This window comes from Neovison vison, chromosome 6 (genome assembly GCF_020171115.1).
Source record: "Neovison vison isolate M4711 chromosome 6, ASM_NN_V1, whole genome shotgun sequence".
Classification (NCBI taxonomy): Eukaryota; Metazoa; Chordata; class Mammalia; order Carnivora; family Mustelidae; genus Neogale; species Neogale vison.
In genome coordinates this window covers 198,703,329-198,720,210 of record NC_058096.1, presented here as the reverse complement: position 1 = coordinate 198,720,210, position 16,882 = coordinate 198,703,329, and the positions used below count along the sequence as shown (strand labels likewise).

At 37.5% G+C, this 16,882-nt stretch overlaps 1 protein-coding gene across 1 annotated transcript in view; it reads right to left on the bottom strand.

The window, feature by feature from the left end:
- The window catches only part of DNAH12 (dynein axonemal heavy chain 12), a 243,907-nt gene that overhangs the window by 76,279 nt on the left and 150,746 nt on the right, over positions 1 to 16,882 (bottom strand). The window contains exons 45-49 of the mRNA XM_044253319.1: positions 11,730 to 11,891; positions 7,071 to 7,265; positions 3,772 to 3,905; positions 1,417 to 1,579; positions 461 to 541 (exon numbers count right to left, since the gene is read on the bottom strand). Coding sequence (XP_044109254.1) covers positions 461 to 541; positions 1,417 to 1,579; positions 3,772 to 3,905; positions 7,071 to 7,265; positions 11,730 to 11,891 — 735 coding nt within the window. The remainder of the gene's footprint in view (positions 1 to 460; positions 542 to 1,416; positions 1,580 to 3,771; positions 3,906 to 7,070; positions 7,266 to 11,729; positions 11,892 to 16,882) is intronic.

Below are 16,882 nucleotides of genomic sequence, written 5' to 3'. Positions count from 1 at the left end.
TCTCTCTGCTTGACTTATTTCACTCAGCATAATCTCTTCCAGTCCCGTCCATGTTGCTACAAAAGTTGGGTTTTCTTTTTTTAAAAAAAGATTTTATTTACTTATTTGACAGAGATCACAAGTAGGCAGAAAGGCAGGCAGAGAGAGAGAGAGGAGGAGGAAGCAGGCTCCCTGCTGAGCAGAGAGCCCAATGCAGGGCTCCATCCCAGAACCCTGGGATCATGACCTGAGCCGAAGGCAGAGGCTTTAACCCACAGAGCCACCCAGGCGCCCCATGAATGAATTCTTAAAAAGAAAAAAACACAACTCACACAGGACTCAGTGAGATAGCTGTAAGCAGAAAAGGGTTAGGTTCCTAAGATCTAGTAGTGGCAAAAAATTAAGGAATATTTTCAAGGCTAATATTACATATTTCAATTGCCTTCTGACATCAGTTAAAAAAAAACTCAAGATACTCTACCTGCATCATATGTGCATTTTCAATTTTAGCTTCCTCCAATTTGGGCTGTAATTGGACAAGCTCCATTTTCATTTCTCCAACCTAAATAGATAGTTTGCCATTAAGTTTTCATAGCAACAAGAGCTATAGAAGTGAAACACAGAAAATCGCAACTTAAAGGTATCATAAGGCATCAGGTCCAGAAAATCTTAACTTTTCCTTCCAGTTCTTTATATGATAAATAAAACCATGATGGCATGGGCAGTTTTCTTCACAAAAGACTTCATCGTCCTTGAGTATATGACAGAGCAGTTAAGAGGATGCAGTTGTCCCTGAAGAAGTGCAGCTAGAAAGAAGGTGGCAGCTTGGGGAGTCACTATTATACTCTGGGCATGGTAGACAATGCATACGGATTACCCAAATCTTGTTGCTTCTACTGAACTAATGTTAATAAGTATCACTATCACTTGACTCATTAAAAATATAATCTTATATTTAGCCAGCTATTATAATAGTAATAAAAAAGGCAACCCAGACTTATTGTATTCTCCCCAAATGTCAAAAACTTAAGAATAGGGGCTCCTGGGTGGCTCAGTTGGTTGAGCAACCAACTCTTGATCTCAGCTCAGGTCCTGATTTCACAGTTGTGAGTTCAAGCCACATTGGGCTCCACACTGGGTATGGAGCCTACTATAAAAAACAAAACAAAAAACTGAAGAATAAAACAAAATGTATCTGAGTCTGTGTGGAAACTCAGTGGATTTCTCTAAAACTCATGTTACTCATCTGTAAAATGAGAATCATTAAAGTGTCTACCTCATGGAGTGGTTAAGAGGAATAATTGAAGGAGTATGTGTGAAGCACATAACACAGTGCCCTGCACATAGTATATTCTTGATAAATAATAACTCTTGCTATTTATGATTTCCTATATTTCCTGTGATACGTTACCATTTTGAGCAGCTCATCAAATTTACCTGAGACTCAGCAAAAGCTAATTTGTCAAGCCCATTCACGTATTGTTGTTTTGCTTCCATGACAGCTTGTCGCCTCTTAGTCAAAAGCTGTCGAAATGAGGCAATAAGTTCAAGATAAGAAGTAGCTGTAACATAGTTATGTCGTCCTAGCTCCTGCAAGAACCTAAGACAGACAACATATCTTACTCTAAGTAAAGAGTTGCACAAAGTAAGAGGTATATTCAACATAGCATCAACAACAAACCTAGAAGAATAAAGGCTAATTTTCTTTAGAAGCTGCTTTGTACTTGAACTCTGTAACATTCTGAGAATTCTACACATAACCACATCCTAATATCTTGTCTACAAAATATCAAATAGCAGTGATGTGTTTAAAAAAAAAACTAATCTCCAGAGATGGGTATCAAAGGTGAACAACAGCAAGAAAGATATAGATCTTTTTACATGTTTCATAAACTAGGAGGATCTAATGCTAGAAAGGGACCCAAGATACTGTGAAAGCTAGTGAAGTATAGTAGGAAGGAGGGGCACTGCAGATAGGATAGCGGGGATGAGTCAGCATTCTCTGCACAGAGTGTGTCACACTGGTTGAATGCGTAGGACCATGGGGTGTAAGATTACCACATATACACATGGAGACAACAGAAGCAATGTTTCTCATGGTAAGTACACAAAGTAGGTAGAGCCCACTGTGGGTGCAACCATCAAAGCCAACAATGTTACCAAACTGTATGATTCTGGATAGGCAGTATACCATAAGCTCTTGGGTTTATGCACTTTTGAAATGAGGGTAAATTGGAAGGGGAAGTGAACCATGAGAGACTATGGACTCTGAAAAACAATCTGAGGGGTTTGAAGTGGCGGGGGGGGGGGTGGTGGGAGGTTGGTGTACCAGGTGGTGGGTATTATAGAGGACACGGCTTGCATGGAGCACTGGGTGTGGTGAAAAAATAATGAATAATGTTTTTCCGAAAATAAATAAATTGAAAAAAAAAAGAAATGATGATTTCAGAGATGAACAGAGGTGAAACAGATACTTTTGAGTTATCCATAGCCAGCTCCATTTTTCTGAAAACTTCCATCCAGTGCCCCACCAGCAGTGTTTGTCTATGAAACCTGCCATCTTAACCATGGCTGATTAGCCCGGGGTTGGGCACTGGACACAAATGAGGCTGATCACCTTTTGGTATAAATTTGGTAAAGGGAGCTGGAAAGGGCCCATCTGCCTAGAGCTGAAATTGCAACAAGTAAACCTGAGAATTGAGAGGCAGACTGTTTTCTCCATATGCAATGGGAAGGAAAAAACTAAGTCTGCTAAATACCATATGATCTCATTTATACATGGAACCTAAAAAAAAATTATTTCATAGAAATAGAGCACAAATTGGAGGTTCCAGAGGCAGGGGGTGTTGGGGGTGAGTGGGTGAATGTGATCAAAAGGTACCAACTTCCAATTTTAAGGTGAATAAGTTCTGGGAATGTAAAGTACAGCATGGTGACAATAGTAAACAATAGTGTATTATGTATTTGAAACTTGCTAAGAGAGTAGATCTTAAAAGTTCTCATCACAAGCAGACAAACCATAAGAGACTCTTAATCTCACAGAACAAACTGAGGGTTGCTGGGGGGAGAGGGGTCGGGAGAAGGTGGTGGGGTTATGGACATTGGGGGGGATGTGTGCTGTGGTGAGTTCTGTGAAGTGTTTAAACCTGGTGATTCACAGACCTGTACCCCTGGAGCTAAAAAAAAATTATATGTTTAGAAAAAATTTAAAAATTAATTTAAAAAAAGTTCTCATTACAAGAAGAAAAATGAGGCAATAGTAACTAAACTTACTGTAGTAATCATTTCACATTATGTATATATACAAAATCATTATGCTATACACCTTAAATTTATATAATGCTATATATCAATTATATATCAAAACTAGAAAAAAATCAAGATAAAAAAGAAAGAAAGGAAGGAAGGAAGGAAGGAAGGAAGAAAAGGCAGTCTGAAAGAGAAAGAAGATGCCCAGAAAGAAACAGGAATGAGAAACAGAGGAAAATATTTCTGGGTTTAGGATGACTTTCTAACCCGTTTCCAGTCACATCTGAGATCCAGCTGTAATCTTTCTCTTAGGCTTGTGAGACACCCCTGAATCTTTATCTTAAATTCTTCCTTTTTCTTAAACCTAGATTAAACAATTTTCCATTACTTGCAATCCAAGGTCCTCCCTAATTAAATGATCAGAAATATTTAGAAGACATAGAAATCCTATTGAAATTTTGAGCTTTCAGAAAAAGAGACATGTTTAAAAGAGACATGTTAAAATACAAAGCACTTTGCATTTTAAAATTTAGTAATATTAACCTTTCTGAGAGATCCATAATGGTAGTGTGAAAGTGTTTGCAGATTGGAACTATCTCTCGCCTTTCAACCTCAGTAAGCTCCAGTGTTTCTAAAAATTTCACAGCTACGAGTTCAAGGGCATCTTCAGGCCATGGCTAAAAAATAATAAGAAGAAAAACTTAGGAAATTTAAGACGGGTGGTTCCACTCTAACCATATAAATGTCTTCCTGCGAGAGAAGACCTTGGGATTGAAAAAATTAAAACCTCAATGGGGAAAATAGAATTGGGTGGGCTGAGATCACAGGTAAATCTGTGAAAGGGCTAACAAATACTTTTATACTAAAATTAAAGATAACACAATATAAAGGAAGCATGAGTGATATTTTACATATCAAGGATATAGCACACTGCTTTCCTAATCTCATCCACTTGGATATCAAGTAGATGCCCCATATTTAGTATGACAGCGGCAGAAGTTAGTTGCACACCTAATACCTATCAGCCCTTTTCCCTTAGAACTCCAATTTTATTCTAGATAGCAATATGCCCAGATAAAAGACCACATTTCCTAGATTCCCTTGCAATTCACAAGCGATAAAGGCATATAGGCAACTATTGGGTGGGGACCTCCAGGAAGGCTCTTTGCAGGGTTACAAAGAGCTGTGTGTGCCTTTTTGCCCTGTGTATTATTCTACTTCTTGCCTGGAACACAGATCTGAGAGTTGTAGCTCCAGCAGCCATTTTAGACCATAAGGAGAATTTGAGGGTGCCAACCACATGCTAAGGATAGCAAAGAAGAATGAATGTGAGGTTATGATGACTTCGTTAAGCCACAAAATCCCAGTGTATTTATCTGCAGAATTTTTCTATGAGAGAAAAATACTTTATATGTTTAGTTTAGGTTTCTTTTTTTTAAGGTTTATTTAATTATAAATAATTAATTAAAAACTTAATTATTTATTTGAGAGAGAGAACATACAGTGAGAGGGGAGAGAGAGTGTGTGTCTTAAGCATGCTCTGCACTGAGTGCAGAAACCAACATAGGGCTCAGTCTCAGAACCCCGAGATCATGACCTGAGCCAAAACCAAGAGTGGACCCTCAAGAGACTGCACCATCCGCATGCCCCTAGTTTGGGTTTGTTACTAGCATCTATCATAATTCCTAACTGTTATAGCATCCAGACCGAACTTTTTTAGTTTCTTCTCCCAAAATTTGCTTCTCCTCCAGGCCGGTCTCAGGGAAATGGTTCTTCTGCTTTTCCTGGAATATGCCAACTGTGCTGCTGCCTCTGGCCTTTGGGACTTGTTATTCCCTCTGACTAGAACCATCCTCACCTAGACCCACACGTGATTCTCCTTCACATCTCTGCTCAAAGGCCAACTTACTAGGAGGGTCTTTCTAGAATACTCATTCTAAAACACTATTCCCTCTCTCATTTTCTTGTCCTGAGTTTCCTTCTTAGCACTTACTAATACATGACATAAAAAGAAAAATTTACAGTTGGACAGACTTTATTTGGTTTGGGTTTTGGGTTTCTTGCCACTTAATGGATATGGTATTAAGATATGGTTTTCACAAATCAAAATTGTTTCACACAGCTTTTATTCTTGTGTAAACACCAAAATGTCCTCCACCTGAAACATCTGTGCAGTCCTATTTTGTGTGAAAATAGTTTTTCACACAATTGATAAATAGGTAAAAGAGAATAAAACAAATAATGCCAGAAATTTATTTTTTAAGGAAATTGGGGGCATCTGGGTGGCTCAGTTGATTAAGAATCTGCCTTCAGCGCAGGTTATGATTCCCATGGGACTGAGCCCTGAGTCAGACTCCCTGCTCAGCAGGAAGTCTGCTTCCCCCTCTCCTTCCACCCCCAAACCCACCCCCCCAGCTTGTGCTCTCTCTCTCTCTCTTTTGCTCTCTCTCTCTCAAATAAATAGATAAAATCTTAAAAAAAAAAAAAAAGGGGGAAAGAAATTAGGGACATCTGGGTAGCTCAGTCAGTTAAGCGTCCAATTCTTGGTTTGGTCTCAGGTCATGATCTCACAGTCATGAGATCAAGCCCCACATCAGGCTCTGTGTTCAGTGTAGAGTCTTTTTCAGATTCTGTCTCTCCCTTCCCAACCCCGCTTGCACACTCACTCTCTCTCTAAAATAAAATCTTTTAAAAAAGAGGTATAAAATAAGTCTATAATCTACAGTCCACATTGTATTGAACATAAAACAATTAAATAGAAGGTACCATGAAATACTATTCTCAAGAGTATAATTACTACTACTTCATAGTCTTACACAGGCAGTGGCAATTTGCCTTACGATTAAGAGTAGTGGGAGCCTTCATCATTTGCTGTTAGTGTGATTGAAATGATCACCCAGCTGGTCTTCCTCTCTTTTGTTTTGCCCTATTCCAAACCATCCACCATAGAGCCTCCAAGGGTTTGGATTTTTTTTTCCTTTGAAATATGTTAGCTAAATATATGTTAATGCTCCCAAGGTGTCTTTGATATAAAACCAAATTCACAGGCACATTTACAAATTACCTTAGAACTCAGCACCCACCCAAAGCTCAGGCTTAACTCTTGCTATCCTCATTGCCAGTCAGCTATGCCAAATTATTTGCAGTTCACAAATGAGCCATGCCCTCTCTGCCGCTCTACCTTTTCACATACTATGCTCTTATGATGGTTAGTTTTATGTGTCAATTTTACTATGGGCCATGGGGTACCCATATATTTGGTCAAACACTATGCTGGAGGTTTCTATGAGGTGTGCTTCCTGGGTCTCCAGCTTGTTGGCTGCAGACCTTCAAACTTGTTAGCCTCCATAATCATGTGAGCCAATTACTTATAAGAAATATACATATCGATATAACTATTGATATGGACAGATATAGATCTACATATGTGTATTTTTATACATATATACATGTAGGTTTATACATACTTTTATGTTTAACACATTCTCTTAGTTCTTAATATATTCCTTCTCGCTGTAACTAATTTATTTTCATACTTCAGAGATTCACTGTCCTAATAAGTATAACTTCTGCACACCAAGATTATAGCTCTTTTATATAATTGTGGCTGCTCATTTGCCAGCTGCCTTTTCTATCTTCCAGTCTAGAATGTGAGATCCTTCTGGGGATCCTGTAGGCTTATCAGTCCCTGATGCCAAGCACTATGTCTGTCATTAGAGTAAGTGATCAAGAAACATGTGCTGAATGGATATTAACAGAGCTGGAGTAAGATTTCAGAAAATTCTAAAAAATTTAGTTGCCACTGCCCCTCACCCGCCCACCGCTGCCCCAAAATTACAAACCTGGAACCAGTCAATGGTACAGCAATTGATGAGGGATGGGAACTGTCTCAAGCGATTTCTAAAGGCGTCTCCGATGGGGCTAAAGGCCACTACCACATGAAGATTTTCTTTGCAGCGATTTACAAAGAAAGCAAACAGGGCCAAGGGACTGAGTTCATCATGTTTATTGCCAGCCTGAGCTATAGGACGAACACCCTAGGGAATAACAGAAAATAAAAACCTTATAAATGAAAATGGACAAGTTGATAATGGGATTAGTAGATACTGGAATATTAAGAATTTTTATTATAAATAAGTACCTTATAAATACCCTTAATTTTTTTATATTAGTAGAATTTCTTTGATACAGTTTGTACTTAGAAGACTTCTTCCAACCCCATAATTATATAATTTGAAAACAAATATCTACTAAGAATTTAACTTATAAAGATACCCACTAAAAAGTTCACCATGAAAGAAATTAAGAAGAAAAAAAAAGTTCACCATGATAGATGTATAGAACCATAATTCAACATTGCTTATAAGTGGAAAAACAACCAAAACATCCATTTAAAAAAATTATAAAACATCCAAATGCTGTGATTTTGTGTAACCATTAAAGGAGTTGCCTCAATGTATGTGGTAGGGCAAGATCTGCAAGATAAAATGAGAACAAACTGCAACAGTGTGTATAATATGATCCTCTTTGTTAAATTAAAAAATATTTAGGCATATGTGTAAGTACATCCACACATTTTTATGGAGGCAATCACAGAAACTATTTATAACGGTTACTTTTGGTGAGATGGACTTAAAAGAACAGTATGAGAGGGAAGCTGTCACTTTTTATTCTGGACATATTTCTTGCTTTATATCATTCTTTTTTGAAATTTTGGACATTTTTATACTGTTTGCATTCACTCACTTTATTCTTACAACATTCATATATTTTACTTTAATTTTTTAAAAATATTTTATTTATTTATTTGACAGAGAGAGAGAGATCACAAGTAGCTAGAGAGGCAGGCAGAGAGGGAGGGGGAAGCAGGCTTCCAGCTGAGCCGAGAGCCCCATGTGAGGCTAGATCCCAGGACCCCGAGACCATGACCTGAGCTGAAGGCAGAGCCTTAACCCACTGACCCACCCAGGTGCCCCAACATTCGTGTATTTTAAAAATGTTAATACAGTTGTCTGGTAATGAGATTACGGGGACACTTCTAATTTTCTTTGTTCATCTTTATATGAGAGATACATTTACTTGAGCTTGAGCATCATGGCTCTGCAACCAAACTACTGAATTCAAATCCCAGCTTGCAGCTTATTACCGATAGGACCTTGGGGCGAGTTAAACTCTCTGTAGCTTAATTGCCTCATCTGTAAAATGGGGAAAGAGTACCTACAGCAGAGGGTAGTTGAAGGATTGAATGAGTTATTATGTGTGAACAGTTGAGTAGTTCTTGTCGCATAGATAAGGAGCTATTAGTTTTTATATGCCACCTTTCTCCTTGTTCAGAGCACAAAAGATTTGAGTCATTAACTATCTTATAAATAGATTTTAATAAGTTTTTTTGGATAGCAGATATCTGTAGACATATATATTATATACACACACACACAATGTTATAGCTACTACAATGAATTGGTTTCTAAAAGAATTCTCTATTTTAGATAATGTTCTGCTTTATGTGCTAGCTATATCCAAGGAAAATTATAAATGGACTCTGTATATGCATTCTGACAGTAATTCCCAAATTATGATTATTATGATCAGTGTCAGTCTATGATGTTATGTTCACATGGTCTATCTGCACTAACTCTGAGTTAACCCTGGGACATGCAAATAGAGAAACGTGATGTCTGGTTGGAGCCATAAGAATAAAAGTTCCAGAAAGAGCAAGGATGGTAATATAAGGATGGTGGTTATTTATATAATAAGGGTTAATGCTTCTAAGTAAATAAGCTTTCTGTGGGAGTGTAATATCCACACAGACTCGCACATATATTTTGGAAGCAGGCCTGATTCGGGGGAGTAAGAAAATGAGTTGTTACTGAAAAAATAATTAGACAAACTGAGTGAAACTTCACAGTAGTCAAGGCGAAGTAGAGTTGGAAACACACAAAAACCTGCATTAAAAAGGTTTAAACTGGGGCACCTGGGTGGCTCAGCAGGTTAAAGCCTCTGCCTTCGGCTCAGGTCATGATCCCAGGGACCTGGGATCGAGCCCCCCAATTGGGCTCCCTGCTCAGCGGGGAGCCTGCTTCCACCTCTCTCTCTCTGCCTGCCTCTCTGCCTACTTGTGATCTCTGTAAAATAAATAAAAGTCTTTAAAAAAAGATTAGACAGCTTTATTTATAACTGCTCAAACTTGGAAGCAACCAAGATGTCCCCCAATAGGTGAATGGATAAACTGTGATACTTTCATTCACTGGGATATCATTCAGAGGTAAAAATAAATGAGCTATCAAGCCATAAAAATATATGGAAGAACCTTAAATCTATATTGTTAACTGAAAGAAGACAATCCAAAAAAGCTACATACTATATGGTTCCAAGTATGTAACATTCTAGAAAAGCTAAAATGATGGAGACAGTAAAAACAGCAGAGATTGCTGGGAGTTCAGGGGAGGAAGAGAGGCATAAATAGATGGAACTCATGGCATTTTTTATGTTAGGGAAACCATTCTGTATGATACTTACTGGTGAATACACATCAGCACTCACTTGTCCGAAAGTCATAGAATGTACAATACAAAGAGTGAACCCTAATATAAGCTGAAGAATAATGAATTATGTCAAATATAAATGAGTATTTTTTTAAAATATTTTCTTTATCTGACAGAGAGAAATCACAGCTAGGCAGAGAGGCAGGCAGAAAGAGAGAGGAGGAAGTAGGCTCCCTGCGGAGCAGAGAGCCCAATGTGGGGCTCCATCTCAGGACCCTGGGATAATGACCTGAGCCGAAGGCAGAGGCTTTAACCCACTGAACCACCCAGGCACCCCTAAATGAGTATTTTTAAAGGAATTGAGAAAATATCACTGAAAGTGATAAATAAGAAGTCACTGTTTTATTGAGAAAGACATAGAAATAATTTAATTCCTTAAGGAAGGTAAATAGAACAGTGGAAAATGTAGGCTAGAAATGGAGGTCTGAAGCTAGAACTCTATTGCTGAAATCAGAGACATGTGCTGAGTCTGTAAGAGATGTGCTCTAAGCAGTGCCAAGTCCAAGTTATAGAGGCCAGTTTTCCGGAGTGAGGAGGTTTATACTTTGTCAGAAGGATGAAATAAGCAAAGTCCAGAACACGATCTCCAAAGTGGGATATGCAGGGTAGTGCAGAATGTAGGAAGAAAATAAACAGAAATTCTTTCATATTACTTCTTCTATTTTAAAAAATCAGCATAAAGCAGAGAAACAGATGCATTTCAGTACTCCTGAGTTTTTACTATGGATATTTTCTTGTGGATATATTAATCTGGTATTCCTAGACTGGGGTGGAATGTGAAAGAAAGAAGTTCTTAAGGTCACTGTTGGGTCAGACCATAAGAAAATACTGAAGCAATGGAAGTTCTGTGGCAAAGTGACAAGATGAAAAGATAAATATCTAAAGTGAGCAGGAAAGCTTGGCAAAGCTGAAGAAATCCCACTCCCCAAGGATGACTATTTCTTGGATGAGAGATTAGTGGATGAATTTATCCTACAAATTAGGAGAATCACCATTTTTCAGCAGCCTTGGACACATCCTTGACATCACTCAGATAAAAGAGAGAACTCGGATCTTTTCTTTATTCCTTTTCTCCTTCCCCACCCCAGGCCACAAACTAGTAATATCTCATTTATTTAGGGCATTCCAAGTACACCACACTTTGTAAGAACTTCATTTCATTTGATCTTCAGGCCTCACAACAGCCTATATAGGAGGAACTATTTTGTGTATATATATTAGTTCCATTCAAGAGAAAAGCAGGTGTTTGAACTATTCTACTACAGATGCTATCAGTGGAAAAGATACACAAAGAACATTCATTCTGGAATGAAACACCCAGATATGAATGATATATTCTATGGGTAATAGTAGTTATGGCAACTAGAAAGAGGCAAGTACTAGCAGAGACCTTCTGTAGGAAGATATTAGAAATGGGGACTGAATACTGTTTTCTGAAAATAAATAAATTTTAAAAAAAGACTGAATAAAGCTGAAATTATGGAAAGACAAAAAAAAAAAGAAATGGGGACTGAAGGACAATCTGAAGTAGTAGGCACTTCACAATTGTTTTTTTTTTTTGTCAATTATGTTACAAAGCATGATTCTCAGATCTATCAGAATTGTTAGGACAAGGAGTTTTACTAAAGCTTTTTAAAAATTTGCTAACCAGTGGTAAACTATAACAGCTAATGAAGCAATCTTTCAAAGCTGTGTGTTTTCACATCACTGTGACCCTAAGATGTGATTTTAAATGTATAATCACTCATAAAACATGCTACATAAGATCAAACAGATGCAATTACCATCATTTCAAAAAAAGGAATTATAAAAATTCTGAATAATTCTATAATTATAAAAATTATAAAAAATTACCAAAATCCAATATGCAAGCTATAATTGTCCTGAAGAGCAGAGAAAAAGTAACAAGATAAGAACATTTCTGTGTTGGGAACACCACTTCCTAAAAAGCATTACCTCCATCACTTCCTGCTTTTCATCAACAGCGAAAATGTTAGGTACTTCTCCCGTATTGAGCACACTGTCAATATCTTCTAGAAAGGCTTCCTCTTTAATCTGAACGTCGGTGATTAGAAAGACTGTCTTCTGGCCCCTCATGCCCACGTTCCTTAATAGAACCTTAAAATAAAAATGCAATGGTAAGCAGAATGTGGTGAACATGTGCTGTTCTTGCTTTCCTCGCCTTTCCCTTTTGGCAATGACATTTCAATTTTAGAGTGGTACCTCTCTCTACTTCTGGTGAGGTGGTAGGGCATACCTATCATTCAGGGCCTCTACTTTTCCCACCTCCTGAGTGGGAGACCTAACTAGTCAGAGTTTCCCAAGCCCCCATACATAGTCATTGATTCAGAGGAGGGCATGATTTTTTTTTCATGTTTATTATTTATTTATTTATTTATTTATTTTCAATTTATTTATTTTCAGAAAAACAGTATTCATTATTTTTTCACCCCACCCAGTGCTCCATGCAAGCCGTGCCCTCTATAATACCCACCACCTGGTACCCCAACCTCCCACCCCCCTGCCACTTCAAACCCCTCAGATTGTTTTTCAGAGTCCATAGTCTCTCATGGAGGGCATGATTTTAAAAGGGCTCCCTCACAGTCTTACTTCAGGGACTGAGATGGACTTGGAAACAGAAAGAATCTCTGTCACTCTGAGATGAAGGACATAAAGTCTAATAATCTAGAATCTTAAATGCCAACTATGTTGCCTCATGGAGGAGTCTACTGGAGAAGGAACCAAATGGAGAAGAGCAGAGCCAGGAGACAGAGTAATTACTGAGGGGTTAATTTGAGTTCCTGAATTCAGACATGTCAAAACCCTATCTATCTACCTCTGGACCTTCTGTCATGTAAGCCAAGAACTACATATTTTGCTTAGTTAGTTTGGGTTGTATTTTGTTTTGTGTTTTGTTGCAACACAACACAAATCGTTGCAACCAACGATTCCCAATTAATATAAAGATATGGACTTGGGGGCATGGTGGAGGAGACTTGTTTAGGATGTTAGAACTGTTTGTTAAAATTCCAGAACTTGTAAGCAGATTTTTATACAGCATTAAACATATAAACTTATAAACTATATAAACTTATAATTAAATATGTTAACAAGGGTAACAAACTCATCACTTCCTATTATACTTATCATTATCTATCTTATAGAAATTATTTAAATCTATTATATACAGTAAAATACCATATAATGGTGCTCAAACACATAACTCTTCCCAACTCTGTTTTCAGTGACATCCATGGCAGGAGTTTGAATAATCCATGGTGGAAGTTTTTATACCAGAGAAATTGGCAAATGCTACTCATCAAGAGGCTCTTGAGAGAGTAGGGTGTTAGACATTTGCCAGTATTCCACTGGGTGTATTTCAAGTGAAAACACATTACTACTCTGAAAATGATTTTTTTAAACTTTATTTTTTCGGTGTTCCAAGATTCATTGTTTAGGCATCACAACCAGTGCTCCATGCAATAATACATGCCCTCCTTAATACCCAACACCAGGCTAAATGATTTTTAAAATAAACTGTCTCCATTTCTAAATTATATATTTTAAGTATATCATATCATTTAAATAAATGCTGAATTTTAATATTATACAAAAACTGCTTTTCCCCATTAAAGCCAATATCATTTCTCCAAAATACAGGTTGTTGTGTTCTTAGAAATACTTTTCTATCACCAAAACAAGTTTTCAAAGAAGTATTATATCGAATCATGTCAGCTTTATTTTTATAGCATGTAAAAAATTATTATATATATTTGGGTATATTTATGTGTGTATATGTATGTTGTATACAAATATATATATGTATATATGTGTATATATATATACAACATATATACACATATATACAAATATATATAATAATTTTTTACATGCTATAAAAATAAAGCTGACAAGATCAGAAGAGAGGGGTTGGGGGATGGGTGAGCCTGGTGATGGGTATTAAGGAGGGCACAAACTGCATGGAACACTGGTGTTATACATAAACAATGAATCATGGAACACTATATCAAAAACTAATGATGTACTATATGGTGACTAGCATTAACATAAAAAATATTATTATATACAAATAAATAGAAAGATACAATAAAAGCAGATTTAATTTATTGGCATAAGCATTGTTATACTTAAAAATCATATTCAATGGCCAAAATTAACAAAACAGGAAACAACATGTGTTGGAGAGGATGTGGAGAAAGGGGAACCCTCTTACACTGTTGGTGGGAATGCAAGTTGGTGCAGCCTCTTTGGAGAACAGTGTGGAGATTCCTCAAGAAATTAAAAATAGAGCTTCCCTACGACCCTGCAATTGCACTCCTGGGTATTTACCCCAAAGATACAGATGTCGTGAAAAGAAGGGCCATCTGTACCCCAATGTTTATAGCAGCAATGGCCACAGTCGCCAAACTATGGAAAGAACCAAGATGCCCTTCAACGGATGAATGGATAAGGAAGATGTGGTCCATATACACTATGGAGTATTATGCCTCCATCAGAAAGGACGAATATCCAACTTTTGTAGCAACATGGACGGGACTGGAAGAGATTATGGTGAGTGAAATCAGTCAAGCAGAGAGAGTCAATTATCATATGGTTTCACTCATTTGTGGAGCATAACCAATAGCATGGAGGACAAGGAGCGTTAGAGAGTAGTAGGGAGTTTGGGTAAATTGGAAGGGGAGGTGAACCATGAGAGACTATGGACTCTGAAAAACAGTCTGAGGGGTTTGAAGTGGCGGGGGGGTGGGAGGTTGGGGTACCAGGTGGTGGGTATTATAGAGGGCACAGCTTGCATGGAGCACTGGGTGTGGTGAAAAAATAATGAATACTGTTTTTCTGAAAATAAATAAATTGGGAGAAAAAAAAAAAAAGGAACTGCACATAAGCACTAAAAAAAAAAAAAAATCATATTCAAACATACAATGTGTGAAACTATTTCCAAACAGGAAAAGAAGAAACGTTTCCAAAGTATTAGTTATATGCCAAGAATCTTATATTTTATAATTTAATCATAATGACCTATGAACTAGGTGGTATTATCCAAATTTTACAGATAAAGTAACTAGGGAGTGACATTGGTCAGATAACAGACTGGAAAGCTCCAAATCCTCATTGTCCCGGGAAGACACCAAATTAGCAATGTACAGACCAAAATACCTTTGTAGAACCCTAGGAACTAGTTAAGGGGTATGGCAACCCTGTAAATGCATAAAAAAGAGAAGGAACAATGCAGAGAGAGTAAAAAAATTTACTGTATTTTTCTCCTCCTAGCCCCTTCTCTCCTAGCATAGAGCAACACAGTCAGGAGGATACTGTCAATTCTTGGCTTTTCCCTCACACAGAGGGAATAGGCTGGACCTGCTTTGCATTCTGGCTTGTCAAGGGGCTGCCTGACAGACTGAGTTTTGTCTCACCTGACTCAGGGTACTGACGGGAACAGAGCTTAGTTCTGATATGAGATTGGAGGCCACCGAAGACAGAGGCAAGTGCCCTCCCACAATGGCGCATCAGTGACTCTGAAGTTCCACGGAAGGGTGCCAGGGGGACCAATAGGTGAGGGGAAGAGGAATACAGTACAGACCAAAACGAAAAAAGATCATAAGAAGAAAGAGGAAATTAAGGTAGCCAAAGTCACCTGTATTCATGCACAGTCCAAAAGAAGATTCAACCCCCCACAAGTTCAGACTTCTAGAATGGTGATTGGTGAAGGTTTCTCCCTGCATGAAGCCAGTCTATAAAGACTGGAGAGGTAGTAGTTCATCAAGTGCCCCAAACTTAGAAGATCACAAGATGTACAAGGAAACAGGGAAACCTGACCCAATGAAAAAAACAAAATAAACCCCAAGAAAACTAAAACAACAACAAAAACAGATCTAAGAACTGCATAACAAATTAAAAATAACTTCTCAAGATGCTCGATAAAACAATGAATCTTGGAACACTATATCAAAAACTAATGATGTGTTGTATGGTGATGAATATAACAGAGAAAAATTTTTTAAAAATTAAATTTAAAAAAGAGGTGCTCAATAAGCTAAAAATAGAATACAGATAGGGACACCTGGGTGGCTCAGTTGGTTGGACGACTGCCTTCGGCTCAGGGCGTGATCCTGGAGTCCCGGGATCGAGTCCCACATCAGGCTCCCAGCTCCATGGGGAGTCTGCTTCGCTCTCTGACCTTCTCCTCGCTCATGCTCTCTCTCACTGTCTCTCTCTCTCAAATAAATAAATAAAATCTTAAAAAAAAAAAAAAGAATACAGATAGACAACTAAAGAAAATTAGGAAAATAATGCATTGTCAAAATAGGAATATTAATGGAAATGTGAACACCTAAAAAAATAACTTAAGAGACTTATGGGATATCATTAAGTGGACTATTATACACATTATAGAAGTATCAAAGAAGAAAAGAGGGGGAAAGGTAGAGAGCTTAAAGAAATAATGTCCCAAAACTGAAATCTGAGGATAGAAATGAACAAATAAGGATAGAAATAGAAATTCAAGAAGCTCAGCAAACTCCAACTAGAATAAACCCTAACAGACTCACACACCAAGACATATTATAATCAAACTGCTGAAAGTCAAATATAACGAGAGATCTTTGAAAGCAGCAACAGAAAAACAGTGCTTCACATACAAGGGAGCTTTCCTAAGATTATCAGCATACTTCTTATGAGCAAAACTTCTTGTAAGCAAAAAGGGAGTGGGATAATATATTCAAACTACTGGAAGAAAATAAAACTGTCCACCAGGAATACTGTATCTGCAAAAAATGTCTTTCAAAAATAAAGAAAGTAAGAACTCCTCACAGAGTAGCTGAGGGAATTTATTACCACTAGATGTGCCCTTCAAAATATGCTGAAGGGAGTCCTTCAAGTTGAAATGAAAGGATGCTAGACAGCAACACAAAGCCACATGAAAGTGTAAAGTTCTCCAGTAAATATATGGGCAAATACAGAATTCTATACTATTGTGATTTTAGTGTATAAGTTCACTTTTAATTCTTATATAGAATCTAGAATCCAAAGCACAAAAACCTTTATAAACCCTGATGTTAATGGGTACACAATCTATCAAGATTGCTTTT